A 16,197-nucleotide genomic window follows, 5' to 3' on the forward strand; every position below is an offset into this window, starting at 1 on the left:
TAAGCCGCATCTGCAACCTACACCAGAGCTCACGGCAACGCCAGATCCTTAACCCACTGAGCAAGGCCAGGGATCGAACCCACAACCTCATGGTTCCTAGTCGGATTCGTTAACCACTGCGCCACGATTGGAACTCACCTGTACAAGGTTTTTAAGTATAGTTAACAAAGGTCTACATGGATGATGACCAAGAGGAACTCGGCGACAGTATCTGCCACTCCAATTATTCAGGGGGTTTTTAAACATGTCCATCCATAAGTCATCAAAACAGCTGTCAGCCTTAAACCTGTTTTCAGTTTCCACTAAGGTGAATCCTGATATGGATTACCACTTTTTTGCATCCATGAGGGCCCCAACTATTTACATGATAAGAATATTCTGCACAAAAAGCTTTCAGAACCACGTAAAAGCCCTTGTAAAAGAGGGAAGACAACAGCTGTAGTGTGATGAAAAGGTTTTAGTATCTTACAATGAAAAAATACATACTGTGCCTTAAACAATTTGCACACTTAAATTTACATAAAAGAAGCTTAGCAAGAAAATAAGGCATGATTAACAATGGCTCAAGGAAGTTCTAAAGGGTGAAATAGGACAGATCTTATCTTAATAGCATTCCAAAGAATTTATTATCAAAACTAAAAATTTGAGGTGTACATAAAGCAATAAACCATTACAACAACTGTTAAGGAAAAGTGGCTGTGTAAGTCTGCACACGACTGCTGAAGGCGAAGAGCAAAGAGGAGTTCCAGTTGGAATGTTGATTATGTTCATTCAGCTTCTTCTGGATTTAAACACTCATGACACACTGAATGAACTGAAAGAGAAAAATCAGCATTACACTGCAGACCTCAGAACACTGAATACACCCCAGCTCATTGTTAAGCAGCTTACATTTTAGTATTTATTTTTGTCTTTTCCAGGGCTGCACCTGCAGCATATGAAGGTTCCCAGGCTAGGGGTCCAATCAGAGCTGTAACTGCCGGCCTACACCACAGCCACAGCCACATCAGATCCGAGCCTCGTCTGCGACCTACCCCACAGCTCACGGTAATGCCAGATCCTTAACCCACTGAGTGAGGCCAGGGATCAAACCTGCAACCTCATGGTTCCTAGTCAGATTCGTTAACCACTGAGCCACAACAGGAACTCCACGTTTTGGTATTTTAACTTGAATTGTGGAGCTCAAAAAACCTTTTTAAAATAAGAGTTAAGGGATGAGTGGAAAGGTTCATTTTTTTTTTGAAGGAAGCAGTCAAATATAAAATCCAATGGGTTTCTCATGTCAAAGTTTCTCACAGGAAGCCAATCTTACTCCCATGGATAAATAATTATTTAAATTCTAAATCGTATCTATGAGTCTAGACATGGTCATGATCAAAGGCACTGACTCACAAATACACACAAAACAGTGGCATTTATTTTGTTCCATCCCATGGGAACTCTGGCACTGCTGCAGAGTCTTACCCCACTATTCTACCATGGGGCCCTTAAACACTTTATTCCCTTAAAATCTGCTTTATTAAAATAAGTCTTGGCATGCCTGTAGACAGATGCACAGAAACAGAATATCTGACCCTTCCCCTGTAATTCAGAAACCTGAACATAGAAGCATCAGTATTTGCTGTGAAATGTTTGCTTTACCACCAAACACACACCAATGCACTCTGCTGCTTCTATCAGTTTTCTTTTTCATTCTTCCAAGACCGGTGAGGCCCTGGGCACTGCTAATCCTTGCAGCATTCCTGCAAGGCTGAGCTCAGTAGCCCTTTCAGGGAAAAGGGAACTGAGGCTCAGGATGTTCAGATATCCCTTGAGTGGCCCCATGTGAGGTCAAAGCCTGTGCACTTTCCACTCCACAGGCCACCTCCTCTCCATTCTTGGCAACAGGGTGGGACCGTCCCCTGAGAAGTTAATGCACGCTGAGGAGAACACATCTTTAAGCAGAAGAAAGAAACATATTTACACACGAGCCTTTTTAACTGCAGCAGCTGCTGAGCTGAAAATACACGCATCTTTGTAATGTGCAATGGAAAGGCCTTTTAAAATGTGCAATTATCAACAGTGATTTCCATCCTGAAGGTGGTTTCTTTTATCAAGAGGGGAGCCAAAAAAATAGAGCAACAACTCAGCACTTTGCTAGCCTTGTCACGTCTATGCCACCAAGGTAATCAAAGATAGTGCATGGTTATGTTTACACTCGGTATGTGGCCTTATCCGACCTCATTTAGTTTTGGCCATTTAGCAAATATATTATTTGAAACTGTGACTTGAGTTTGTGCCTTTTGTCCTCAGTGAAGAACACCAGTGTGCCAGCTTTGAGCCGTGCACGTTATTCCTCAGTGATTGGGACATTTGGTTTAAAGAAGGCACAAATTGCAGATATAACATCTGCATGGTTTTTTCAAGGACATTTCTGATTGAAATCTCACAAGAGCCCAGTGGAGACTGCATTATTACCACTTCCTCTCTCCTCAAATAATCTCTGAGCAAATGAAGAGCCCTGTCTGAGTGACCCTGCTACAGGCTGGGCTCTGACCCAGGTTTTTCAATGTGTTTTGAATGGGAACTCCTGGTCATTTAATCCTCGGTTGTGCTGACGTCCTTGAGATGCTCTCAACAGCCAACTTCAAAGAGATGCCCATTTGCCGCACGCCTTCCTTGTCTACCCAGTTCTGAATTTACTGAGACTTACATCATCATATGGGAAGTTCACAACACCTTGCTGAGCAGTATCCCGTCTTCGAAAGCTGTCTGTAAAACACCACAGTCAAATTTATGAGTGTTCTGTAAACATCTTATCCGAAATCATAATTGTTAATTATGTTGGTACTGGGTTCAACATGCAGTCTAAAGTGGGTTTAAACTGTTCAACCAGCCAATATAAACAAAGACTAAAGCAAAGAAGCCAACTATACGAATGTGAATAGATTTAATATGCAACCAAGTAATACAACATGTAGAAGTTGGCCAACTGTCTTTCTTAGCCTGTAGCTGGAAGAAAACACCTTATCCCAAAGTCAGTAAAAGCCATGTGACTTCTCAGGCCATTCCTTAATTTTTTTTTTTTTTTTTAAATGACTGCACCTGTAGCATATGGACATTCCTGGGCTAGGGTTTGAGTTGGACGGAGCTGCAGTTGAGGCCTACACCACAGCACCAGAGTCTTTACCCACTGAGCGAGGTCAGGGATTGAACTCACAACCTCAGAGAAACAACATCAGGTCCTTAACCCAGTGTGCCACCATGGGAACGCCCCATTCCTTAATTGTTAATGGAAGCACAGATTTTCAGACTTCTTATTGTTTAATTAGAAGATGGATGGTGTCTTTAGTAGGACAAACAGCTGTGATCATTTTAAATATTCCACCTCTTTGAGCTCTGTCCTATTAAATGAAAAGGATTTACTTAAAAATATGTCTTTGCATTTGTGCAAAAAAATGATAAAACCAGATATTAAAAAGGGTAAAAAACTAAAGAGAGGAATGGAGTAAAAAAAAAAAAACATGCAGAAGAAAGAAAAAGAATAGAGAGAGAAAAGTAGAGATTATTGATATTGCTTAAGAAGCACATGTGAGACAGAGACCATTATTTTACATTACTTTTCAACAAGAGGAATTAGGTAAGAGAAACTACCAAAGGATAATTTCATTCTTCTCAAGTGTTTCACGGTCTAGGGAGAAATCACAGGATACTGTTCACACTCTGACCAAAAACAGACCAGTTAGCTTGTGAAATTTTAGACCATTTTAGCAAAGTTGAGTAAGGATGATTTGAATGGCAGATTGCTTAGAAATGTGAAAAAATGTTCTGAGAGAACAGAGTGATTCTGCTGGCTACTACAATTAACAGCAACCTCAGAGGCCATACCTGTAAGAGCACGCAGCTTGACACAGCAGGCGATGTAATCATCAAAGGTGATCTTGCCATTGGTGCTGTATCGTTTTGCAATTGAATTCACGGCCTGGGGACTTAATCTAAATCCTGGAAGGAAGAGAAATCATCCAGCAAAAAAAAAAAAAAAGAAAAGAAAAGAAAAAGGTTCAAGGATTACAAAAAGACCTTTAAAAATAACCAAGCACATTTTTTTAAGACAGGGCTCCTTTAAATTATGAACACACATGACTTCTGGAAAATAGACACCGCTTTCACGTGGCACTTAAGTTTTATGAATTAAAAAAAAAAAAAAAAAGGGCTCCTACCAATGAAGAGCGTGGGGGTCCGGCATACCCACCCATTGTGGTCAGGGCTTTCTGCAGTTCTTGAGGATCCACTGTCCCACTCCTGTCGCTGTCAAAACTGATAAAGTGCTGTTTCCAACCATTCAGCACAGCCCAGAGATCTTTGAATTCATTGAAACCCATTGTGCCGGACATATCTCTCTGAACTGTCATCAAGGATTACAGCATCTTGAGCTTGTAACAGTTTCTCATGATTAAATCAAAGATCAAGGATGAGGGGATTCAATGTTCTTTCAGTTGAAAGGGTTCAAAAGTGTTATACATTTTTTGGGGGATGATAGGACAAAGGTGCCCCAATATATAATAAAAAGGGCCTGTGGAGAAAAAGCTCTGAGTATATATGTTCCACTATGGAAAAAGGTAATCTTTATGATAGGATTACAAGGAAATAAAGAGGCCACTGTTCACCACCTGTAACAAGCAGTCAGGGGACCAAACTGGGCTGCACTTTCTGGTGGCCCAGGCAATAAGGCTGAGCCGTCTGCCCTGGTCCTCTTTAGCCCTCCCATTCCCCTGGTGAACCCTCCCACCCTCCCAAACCCAGTGTTTTCACTTTGGAAAATGAGGTGGGAAGAAGGCACCACCAGGTCAGCACTAGTTCAACCAAGTCTAACAACCCTGATGTGAAAAATCCCATTGCTTGAAGGTCAGGTGTCAATTGAGCAGAGTCATCAATTTCACAAGTGCCAAAGCCCCCCCCCCCCCACTGCTTTAGTTTCTGTCCTTGTTTGCCTTTGGTGCTGCCTCAAATTCTTTGGGTTTTTTTTTTTTTTTTGTCTTTTTAGGGCTATACCAGTGGCATATGGGAGTTTCCAGGCTAGGGGTTGAATCAGAGATGTAGCCGCCAGCCTACATCACAGCCACAGCAACGTGCAAGATGCGAGCCTCCTCTGTGACCTACATCACAGCTCATGGCAACACTGGATCCTTAACTTGCTGAGTGAGCAGGGATCGAACCTGTAAACTCATGGATACTAGTCAAATTCGTTTCTGCTGAGCCAAGACAAGAACTCCTGCTTCTTCAAATTCTTAACTAATCAATATGCTCTATTTACTATGCTTCCCTCCTTTTTCACAGCAAATGGCATCTCAGTTAAGAATTCACACCAAGGAATGAATTCCTTTTTTTTTTTTTTTTTGGTCTTTTGTATTTTTAGGACCACACCCACAGCATATGGAGGTTCCAGGCTAGGAGTCGAATCGGAGCTGTAGCCACTGGCCTACACCATAGCCACAGCAGCATGGGATCCGAGCCATGTCTGCAACCTACACCAGAGCTCACAGCAACACTGGATCCTTAACCCACTGAGCGAGGCCAAGGATCCAACCCGTGTCCTCATGGATGCTAGTCAGGTTCATTAACCACTGAACCACGACGGGAACTCCAAGGAATGAATTCTTACTTCCTTAATCCTTAGATGAAATCTCTCAGGAAAAATTTATTTTTCCAGCCAGAAAAAAATACTCTAGACAGCAATCAAGGTAAAGGATACATCCAGCATTGAAACCATAAGCCGGCAGGTCTCCAGGTTAAAAGCTGTTAAATCAAGAAAAGCACATACATATTAATACAGTTTCAAAAATTCTCACTACTTTGGCTACATTCAAATTATTTAGGAATGCCATTATTTATATACGTTTTTCTTTTTATATGATGCTCAATTTATGAGAAACAGAATTCATGGTGCTTTGAAGCAGATTTTTTTTTCCCAGATAGAAGATTCCTCCCAGAAGCCGAATTTGATTTTAACAACTTTAATAGAAATCTTTTTATAAAGTTTTTGTGTAGCACTGTTAATATTTTTAGGTGTGATTTATGGTTTTGAAGTTGGGGAGAAAAGTGTCCTTATCTTTTAGAATATAGACACTGAAGTTATTTGTAGGTGAAATGAATGTTAAGCAATCTGGAGTTTGATTCCAAAGAAGATGAGTGGGATTACAGATAAAATAAGAATGGCAACACATTGATAACTGCTGAATCTGAGTGATGGGTACACAGGAGTTCATTGTATAATTATCTATTTTTGGATAGGCTTAACTTTCCTATAACATAATTTCCTTCTTGCCTTTGAAAGTATACTATAGAGGGTTCCTTCAGCACAATGAACCACAATGTATCATACCCACTCTGGTGAATGGGAAGGGAAGGTTGGGTTGCTTTGGTCCTACACACAGTTGACTAGCTGGTTTTGCTATTTTATGTCTGATCATTTTTTTTTTCTTTTCCCTTTAATGTCCCTTCCTACCTCAAATAGCCTATGGCCTCTTTTCACAGACAAGATAAATACACTTGCTGGAACTGGGCGTTAAACGAGAGCACTCTGGGCTAAGACCCAATTCAGTGACGGCTACCTTTCAGATGCCTTTTAGTTAATTCACGGTGCAAGGGTGTTCAGAGGGCATTTCCATACTCACCTAGGCAACCCAACTAGAAGACACATACTAGTTAGTGGCCTACTGGTAATCTATCTAAGCATTAGCAAGTTAAAAATAAACAATCCCTTGCACCTTGCCAATGATTTTGAGGAAGTCTTATTAAGTACAAAGAAGCTGTGAAACCAGAAGGAAGAAGTGACCCGAGTCTGTGGGCAAAGCTAGCATAAATTCTACAAATCAAGATATACAAAATTAACATTTTGGTTTGTTTGTTTTTAACAATTGTTAGTAGCTTCATTTTTATCTCTAACCAAAGTGAACGTAAAACACAACTAAGCTAACTCATTACTTTTATGACTCCAAACATTGCAAATTATAGGTTTTCTACATTTAATAGATTCTTATGCTTAGCATATCCTAGAACTCTGAAATAAAAGGTTAGGGACTATTTCTATTTCAGGTTCTAGCCTGGGAACCTCCATATACCACGGGTGTGGCCCTAAAAAGCAAAAGCAAAAAAAAAGCAAAAAAAAAATTGGAACAAGATATAAATATTCATATTAAAGCAGCTGGTTCAATCTGAAGCAGCATAGCCCAAATTTGTTGGAGATGCAAATTCTCAGGTTTCACCCCAGATCTGAATGATCAGGGCTAGGACAGGGCCCAGCAATCTGGTTTTAGCTAGTCTCCCAGGTGACAATGAAGCTGCCACAGTGTAAGGACTACAGCTCTAGGGGCCTGCCAACCCAGGACAGGGCTGGCTATGTCTGCATGTAGAGCGAGACTTTTGTGAGGCCGGGAAGCAGCCAGCTTCCCCGTCTCCCAGGTCTAGGAATGGCACCAGCACCCACTCAACCACCTGAGCCAGAAACCTGGGAAGGTGCACAATTCCCACTAGATGCTAGATCACCTTCTGAACAGCTGTAGGGTCCATCCACTCCCAGTCCCACTGTGACGTCCTCAGGTCAGTTAGCATTTCTCTCATCTGTTTGACTCCAGGAGCCACCTGGCTGGCACCTCTGACTCCCCACACCCCTCACACCCATACCCCCTGTGTGGTCTCTGTCCTACAGCCAGGGTGGTATGTGCTCTTCTACTCGGTGGAGGTGGTCCACAGCCCTCGGGATGAAGGCCAAACACTTTAATTTGCTGTGGAAGGTCACACCGTATTTTCTCAGTGCAGCTAGTTTCCACCTCTTCATTCAACCCCATAAGCGATCTTTATGGTCAGTTCTCTCAGTTCCTTGACTAAGCCACGCTCCCCTTATCTCTGGGTCTTTTGCACATGCTGCTCTCTTTGGCCGGAATGCAGCTCCCCTACCCCACTCCACCCTTGAGCTGCCTCCCTTCTACTGAACTTTCTTTTCTCCTAAGTTCCGATATCAGTTCTGCAAGGAACACTTTCCTGACCTCTGTCTGGGTTACTGACCCCTCTGATGAGACCCCACAGCTTCTATCCTGCACCTACCCCAGGGCTGTTCACGGCCTTCCACAGGCAGTGTCTGTGCTCACACACCCCAGCACCTACCACATTGGTTGGACAAATGAATGAATGGATACAACTCAATTCTCATCCCTATGCAGGAAGCTATTTACCCCTCTCAAAGAGTCTAGGGAGGATATGTTTTTTAAATGGAATCTTCTGGAGTTCCCGCTGTAGCAACAGGATGAGCAGCATCTCTGCAGCATCAGGACAAAGGTTTGATTCCTTGCCCAGAACAGTGGGTTAAAGGGTCAGGCGTTGCCAACAGCTGTCACATAGGTCACAACTGTGGCTTGGATCTGATCCCTGGCCTGGAAACTCCATATGCCTCAGGACAGCCAAAAAAGAAGCTTCTGATTTTTACTGATACTTAAAAAGTAATGTATAATCCCTTAAATGAATACCAATCTTATGTCAAAATACAAATAAGAGTATATAATTTTCCCATTTGATGAAATCATCCATACTCATGAATTCACCAAATGCCTATTAAAAATTCATTATGGGGCATTTCCGTTGTGGCTCAGCAGGTTAAGGACTCCACACTGTCTCCGTGAGGATGCAGGTTTGACCCCTGACCTTGCTCAGTGGGCTAAGGATCTGGTATTGCCACAAGCCGTGGCACAGGCTTCAGCTGCGGCTCCAGTTCAACCCCTAGCCTGGGAACTTCCATATGTGGCCCTAAGAAGAAGAAGAAAAAGAAAAAAGAAAAAAAAAGAACTCATTATGTGCAGGACTTAGGATACCAGGGACAGGAGACACAAACCTGAAACTAGACCCTGCCCCAGCTGACCAGTCTGAGGCTAAAGCTAAATCCTGTGCACAAGGCAGAGAGTAGTAAGCAATAATACAGGCACCAAAAATCACCAGGAGGTGCTGGAGGTGTGAAACACTGCTTCCTGGTAAGGAAGGCCTCCCGGAAGAAGTGGCACGAAAGCCAACCTTTGAATGATAGGAAAGATGTGGGGCATCTGGCAACAGCTGTGTTGAGCATGAGCAAAGAGGGCGGTGGCGGCAGGGTCCAAACAGGCAGGGGAGGTGGAAAACACACCATCGGATGAGGCTACACTATGTTAGTGAAGAGGCTGCATTCCCAGTAAGCTGTCCAGGCAGCTTGTCAGGAGTTTTGGAGGAGAGTGACGGGCTACGGCTCTTTGTCAGGAAGAACAGAAATCTGGTCCTCTGTTGTGAGGATTTAGAAGGGAGAGAATGAGAAGTTCCTGCTGTGGTGCAGCAGAAACGAATCCAACTAGGAACCATGAAGTTGTGGGTTCCATCCCAGGCCTCGCTCAGTGGGTTAAGGATCCAGCGTTGCTGTGACCTGTGGTGTAGGCTGGCAGCGGTAGCTCCGATTCGACCCCTAGCCTGGAAACCTCCATGTGCCTCGGGTGCGGCCCTAAAAAGACAAAAAAAATAAAAAATAAAAAATAAATAAAAGGGAGAGAGAGAGATGGGCGGTGACCAAAATGGAAAATTTGCCATTCCAGGCAGCGAGTCAGACGCTGGCGTCTGATACACCTAAGTAAGGAGAACTCTTGCTCAATTTTAATAGCATTTTTCCCTCCACCAATAGCTTCTACTAATGCAGATTCCATTCTGAATAGTTTCAAGAGAACCTGTTGTAAGTTTTTCTCTACTCTCTATCTCCTTTCTCCTGATCATTCTGCTAAAATGCCTCACACATCTTTTCTCTAGTAGAAACCCACAGTGTAACAGACCTTGGCAGGAAAACCCTACCTCCAGCTTTCTCTCAACTTTCCCACATAGGAACACCCACTGCACCCAGGGGAAAAAGCAACTGCCCTCATCAACGCCACCTCTGGCATGACTGCAGCTTCTTAAGCTGGTTAAGGAGGAGCTGTAGGCTTTTCTCTCTTCCCTGATACCCTGACACCCCCAACGCCTGTGCTTTTAGGGTGTGGAAGCCAGGTTGCAAGGACCAATGGCTGTATAGCTTCTGCGTTACAAAACTCACTCTGATGCCTCACAAACGGGTGGTTCATTGCAGCCTCCACCCCCAGATACAGTAAGCAAATTAATCTAATCATAGGAGCCGATGACTCAGGCTATGTCGTTTCTATAACCCAGTGATCCAAGGTCGTTACTAAATGTGGCTTTCTCAAATGAAATTTTTAAAAGGACTGACCTCCAAGGATATACCACCCCCTTTACTGGATTTCAAAGCTGGCCACACCTCTAGTCCTGAAAGGGTGTAGAATAATGTGTTGAGACATAGCTTGCTTTTGGAAACCCTGCTATTAGACCGTCTCGGTCCACCAGCCCCAGCTGCGTGAGGTGAACAACAGACAATTTTAAGGTACTGCCCACAAGAGGAAAAAAATTACCCAATCTAGCAAAAGGCTCCTTTTGTTTAGGACCAGAGTAAATGACAGAAGTGCAAATGGTTCCTCTTTTGCATAAATTCCTCCAACTAGGAAATAGTAATAGGATACTGAAGTCAAAAAACAAAGGATGATAAAAATAGATATGCAAGTCATTTAAAAAGAGAGCCACGTGGAATGCCCATTGTGGCTCTATAATAACAAACCAGACCAGGATCCATGAGGACACAGGTTCAACCCCTGGTCTTGCTCAGTGGGTGGGAGATCTGGCGTTGCTGTGAGCTGGGTGGTGTAGGTCACAGACGCAGCTCGGATCCCGCGCTGCTGTGGCTATGGTGTAGGCGGGCAGCTGTAGCTCTGACTCAACCACTAGCCTGGGAACCTCCATATGCTACAGGTATGGCCCTAAAAAGACAGATAAAAAGACAGCTCCCCAGTAATCACGCCACGTCAAAGAGTCAAAAATGGTTACTACAGGTCCTCAGGTATGTTCTAGTTTTGAGTGTTTTAATGCACAACTTACCAGGAAGCTGGGAGCTTTGATGTGATGGTCTACCTCAGTTATCTACTGGCAAAGAAGTTGGCCAAGACACTAGTCTCTATCTGGGATAACTGTTATGGTCAAGATGTTATTTGAAGAAAAGCGTGCAGAATGTTTGTGGGATGATAAGAAAGCCCCAGTCAGGATGTAGCATCTTGGCAGGAGTTCCCTCTGTGGCTCGTGCAGAGCGCTCAAAAGGCAGGAAGCAGTCTGTGAGGAGCTGTGGTGGGGGCGGGGATGAGGGTGCAACAGGGGTGGCAGGAAGGTGGCCTGGTATAAAGAGTTTAGAAATTAGGAAGAGCATGTCTTACTTGGGCTGATGTGAAAAGAGGAAATACCTGGGGGATGTCAAGATGAGCTCAGGCTGCCAGGAGCTCAGAGACCAGGAGGGCAGAGCTGGCTCCTTAGGACCAGTCGCCTGGAGGAAAGGGAGTAGGACCAACCACTTAGACTTAGGCATGCAGGACAGGTAACTCCAGGACCAGGTACACAGGACCAGGCACTCAAAGCCCTAAGTGCCACCAGGCACGAGACAGAATAAGCTCTTAGCAAACAGTCAGCGGTAAATGTTTGCTCCTAACATTAATGACACCTGACCCCTCGGATTTCATTTTAGCACCTTGCCTCGTGATCTGAGAAGGCGGCACATAGACTGTCTGTCTCAGTGGTTTGAATGGTAGACCCGAATCCAAGAGACCCACTAAATTGGTGGGTTGTGTGGAATGAGTCAATAAGAACTGTTTACAAATTAACATTCTGAAATACAAAAGAATCAACCAAATTCAGCTTTTGAAATCCTAAACTTTGCTGGACCAGAAAAGCTCAGAGTCCTTGATGGCTATAATAATCACAAGTAACATCTGAAATGGGAAACATCAAAGTACTTCTAGAGACACTTACGTTTGTATCCTCCAGCAATGCCTGACTGGGTCAGGCATCTCTGCAATTCATCAGCATCTATCTGCCCATCCTTTTGGGGGGAAAAAAAAATAGGAAAAGGAATCACAATAGTGATTTTCACTTTCTAGTCCTTTCTTTACTTTCAGTGTAGTCAGTGTAGCAAGAATAATAAAATGAATACTATCACGCATGAAAGTTTTTTTTTAAAGGAACGCCTTTTCAAAAGTAGACATTCTTTTTCCTCACTCAACTTCCAAAAACAATGTAATTAAAGAAAAACAAGTTGTTAAGGCTTCTTCCACAAATGGAAAATTAAGGCCATAAACAAACAAAATACATGTCTTCCTACCGAGGTAAAGTGGGCATTCAATTTCAGACTTTATTTTGAATAATTATTACATAAGAATTAACCAAGTCTGAAAGCTGCTTACACCTACACTTTAGAATTACTTTCTATGTTTTCATCATTTCCTCTAAATTCTTGAATTAGAATCGCTGTAAATGTTCTCAAGTATAAGGTTCCACTTTTAATAAAACGGTGAGGTGAATTCAGTTTCTTCCACTGATACATGATATTAAAATGTATGAATAAAACCAGCTTCTGTTTTAAAACTGCTCTCAGTCTCAGCTCAGAAATTGCCAAAGTTGAGCATTTTAAAATTATTTATGCAGCTGCTTAAAAGTCATTACTTTTCTAGCTTTTTTTTTTTGGGAGGCGGGGCACAGAGAGCAGGGTATGGATCTGACATCAGTAAATGACAAGTCTGGTTCCCACAGAGGCCTCTGTGACCACCTTTGCTTATGATGTGATAATTTTTTCAGATCACAATTATACCTGGAAGACACAGGTTCCCTGTTCTTATTCACTGGCTGACCTAGGTCAGAACTAGATACGTTATTTTCAGGGATTTTAAAATAAAAGACTTAAATCCTCAAGTCCATAGGTATTATACATCCTATTCTAAATGAGGGGCGGGAGCAATACTCTGAAGGACAGTGGACATGCTGTGACAGGCCAGGGCTGCTGAAAACTAAGCAGGCGAGGTCACTTACTGGCAATCTAAGAATAGGAGTCTCGGGCTTTGCTGTGTCTTGTGGTTTCAAAGATACAGATCACTAGCAGATGAAGCAGATACGTAAGGGGAAGCGCTTTCAGTTTTAGACTCAATTTTCCATTCAGTTTCTCACACTGTATTTTTTAGAGTGCTATTCTAAAAGATGGTCTTAGGTTTTTATCCTGTAACATTCTCAGGCATTTTCACATTAAGACTGTTATTTCCAGCTTTTGATCAAAACGGAGCTAAGCTGGAGTTCCCATTGTGGTACAATACAAACGAATCTGACTACATCCATGAGGATATGGGTTGAATCCTTGGCCTTGCTCGGTGGGTCGGGGATCCGGCGTTGCCGTGAGCTGTGGTGTAGGACTCAGATCTGGTGTTGCTATGGCTGTGGTGCAGGTGGGCCGGCAGCTAGAGCTCTGATTTAACCCCTAGCCTGGGAATTTTCCATATGCTGCAGGTGTGGTCGTACAAAAAAACCAAAAGAAAAGACACAAACCAAAAAAACCTCCCAAACCCCCAAAACCAAAACAGAGGTAAGTTGAATTCATAGGTACAAACATTCCCTGTGGACATGTTATACCAATAGTACATTTACCATACAGGGACCTGGGAGCTGGGGAGGGGGCCTTGCTCACGAGGCATCAGCAATGGTTACAGGACTCAGCATGTAAAGAAGTGAAAGGTCTTGGGGTGTTGACCTTAATTCCCTCTCCGGGCCAACATACCGCAATACCCAATAAGGACAAGGAAGGGCTGACCTAGTAACAGCATCTGCATCAAAGAGAAATTAAACTGTTCATAAGATTAACTTGCTGATAGTAAGAAAACCTTTAATTTGAAGCTGGTGGATTTTTTTTTTTTTTAAACCATAAGTGCCTATATTCTAAGGGGTAACTGATTAACAATCAAATTCAACCCAAAGAAACCAACTAGTAGAATCTGGCTGCAGATTGCCAGTACTGGAGTTCCTGTCATGGCCCAGCGGTTAATGAATCTGACTGGCGTCCATGAGGATGCAGGCTCAATCCCTGGCCTTGCTCATTGGGTTAAGGATCTGGCATTGCCATGAGCTGTGGTGTAGGTTGCAGACATGGCTTGGCTACATCACATGTGGCTGTGATGTAGGCTGGCAGCTACAGCTCCGATTCAACCCCTAGCCTGGGAACCTCCATATTCCGCAGGTTCAGCCCTAAAAAGACAAAAAAAGAAAAGAATTACCAGTACCCACGTGCTCTTAAGTTACACAAAAAGGGGTCTGTGTTCAGCAGATCTGAATTTCTTCTCTGGAAACCACTATGGACCCTGACAATGCACTGTTTAAAGACCTCTTACGTTACAGCTCTTCAAAGCATATTTTACTAGCCAGTTCTGAATATGACAGCAATTCAATCACAACTGTAGTTTGAATTGAACAAAACCAGGAGTAACACTTGGTTCTAATGTGTTCTGAATATTTAAAAATAACTATGAATTTCCCTCCTTCTTTTTTCCTGTGCTGATACAAAGGAATTCTTTTCCAGGGGAAAGGTCGTTTTTCTGTGCCACTGTAACAAAGGCCAATACAAACGGAGAATCTGACAATTCTTTAATATTAAAAGGACAAGCTAACCTGTCCAGCTACAGCAGCAAAATAACCATAGAGCGGATCCTGAGTTTGTGCTGGAAACGCAGGTCCTCCGGGAGCCCCTCCATACTGTAAAACAGGAAACACAAACACATCATTCCGCTGACCAAGTTTTATTCTTTCAACACTGAGTGCCTGGTGCAAAGTCAGGCAATTACCCGCCCTTCACCGCCCTTTGCCTCTCCACCACCTGAGACACTCTACCTGCAATCACCACCCCTCGCCTTTCTCCCACTCTCACCCAGTTATAATTTAACATCTGGCGGCTAGGGTCAAAACGAGTGGTCTTGACAGTGACATCTGTGTAAGTGGAGCAACTTTAAAAATCCCCGTTAACCTGCAGGTTACGCAACCTGGGCATGCAATGTATGAGCAGGGCTCGGAATTGTTTTCCCTCTATTTGTCTATAGTGTTTACAGTATTTTTAAAGCGTCCTAAGACAGGTGTAGCCTTGGGAGAGTTGAGGTAGGTCTCAGGAACACTCCGTCTCAGAAACTTTCCAAGACACCGCGCATGCATCGCCTTTGGGCGAGGCGGCCTTCCTCCCGGGGTGGCTTCGACTCCAGTGGACTTTCCCTGATTTCCCCGTTTTTCTCACTTTTTTTTAGAGGGAGAGGTGGATCTCTGGATTATTCTAGATTAAAATGGCTGTTGCTCTTAGGGAAGGCGGAGAGGGAGGAGGAAGGCAACACCCAATTTGGCGGATCCAGGAGTCATAGGGGTGGGCTTCTATGATCAAAACCTGCCCCCGCCCTGGCCCCGCCAGCCACTCGTGGAGAGAAGGGACAGAGGTAAGGAGGAGGCGAGGGTCAGAGGCCGGACAGCGGGGGCCCGGGGCGAGGCGGCGGGCAGGGCGGGGGGGTCGAGGAGCCGCCGTGGCTGAGCCGCCACGTGTGGACCCCCCACGCCCAAGGGTCACGCCCGGGCCGCGAACTCGTACAGGCAGCACTTACCCCGCCTGGGTAGTAGCCGCCGGCGCCAGGATGCCCGGGGTACGCCATTCTGCACACTGTGCCGCCGCCCTGCGCTCCAGCCTCCCCACCGCCGGCCCCGCCCCGGGCCGCACCAAGCGGGCCCGGGGGGGACCCGCCTCCCCGCCCGGCCTCTGGCAGCTCGCGGCTCCTCTCCAGCCCCCTCCTGTCCCGCGCTCCGCCCAGCTCTCGTGCTCCTGTCGCCCAGGCCCGGCCCATCCAGAGGTCGGGTGAGTGATTTCAGCCCCCAAGTGCCACTCACATCGGGACTCTCCTCCCTCTGGTCCATAGGAATGGCACGGCCCAGCACCTACCCAGTTTCCCGGAATTCTTTTTCTCATCCTACTTGGTCAATCTTCTGATACGTTTTTTATTTTAAATAACTTTATTGGACAGGTCTATCAGCTCTTAAGCAGAGTGCGGTGTTGGGGGGAAGGGGCTGGATGCAGCTCTTAGATGATTTCGGGGAAAGGAAACATAGAAAGAAAATGAGAAAGCGCCCTCGGAAAACAGGGCTAAACTTCAGGACCTGAGCTAAGGGAAGCGTAGCTGGCAGTTGTACATTTCACTGAGCAATAACGGCCTATTTCCTTGCTGGGGGACATTGTCGTCTCCTGATTAAGATGGGTGTGACAAGGATGTGGCCTGGGCAGGACAG

General features: G+C 44.4%; 1 protein-coding gene across 3 annotated transcripts; it reads right to left on the bottom strand.

Moving 5' to 3' along the window:
- Nucleotides 1–439: 439 nt before the first annotated feature.
- SRI (sorcin) lies at nucleotides 440–15,662 on the bottom strand. Of its 3 annotated transcripts, XM_047753016.1 has the most exons (8): nucleotides 15,522–15,661; nucleotides 14,554–14,637; nucleotides 11,881–11,950; nucleotides 5,732–5,775; nucleotides 4,232–4,379; nucleotides 3,868–3,981; nucleotides 2,693–2,751; nucleotides 440–814 (listed from the first exon to the last, which is right to left on the bottom strand). In XM_047753016.1, exons 1-8 carry the CDS (start codon nucleotides 15,567–15,569, stop codon nucleotides 788–790), a joined length of 594 nt encoding a protein of 197 aa, XP_047608972.1. In that variant the 5' UTR covers nucleotides 15,570–15,661; the 3' UTR covers nucleotides 440–787. The 3 variants fall into 3 exon arrangements, with proteins under 3 accessions (XP_047608972.1, XP_047608973.1, XP_047608971.1); XM_047753017.1 differs by lacking the exons at nucleotides 4,232–4,379; nucleotides 5,732–5,775 and having other exon boundaries at nucleotides 15,522–15,662; XM_047753015.1 differs by lacking the exons at nucleotides 440–814; nucleotides 2,693–2,751 and having other exon boundaries at nucleotides 3,029–3,981; nucleotides 15,522–15,662.
- Nucleotides 15,663–16,197: the final 535 nt, after the last annotated feature.

This window comes from Phacochoerus africanus, chromosome 11, assembly GCF_016906955.1.
Source record: "Phacochoerus africanus isolate WHEZ1 chromosome 11, ROS_Pafr_v1, whole genome shotgun sequence".
NCBI lineage: Eukaryota > Metazoa > Chordata > Mammalia > Artiodactyla > Suidae > Phacochoerus > Phacochoerus africanus.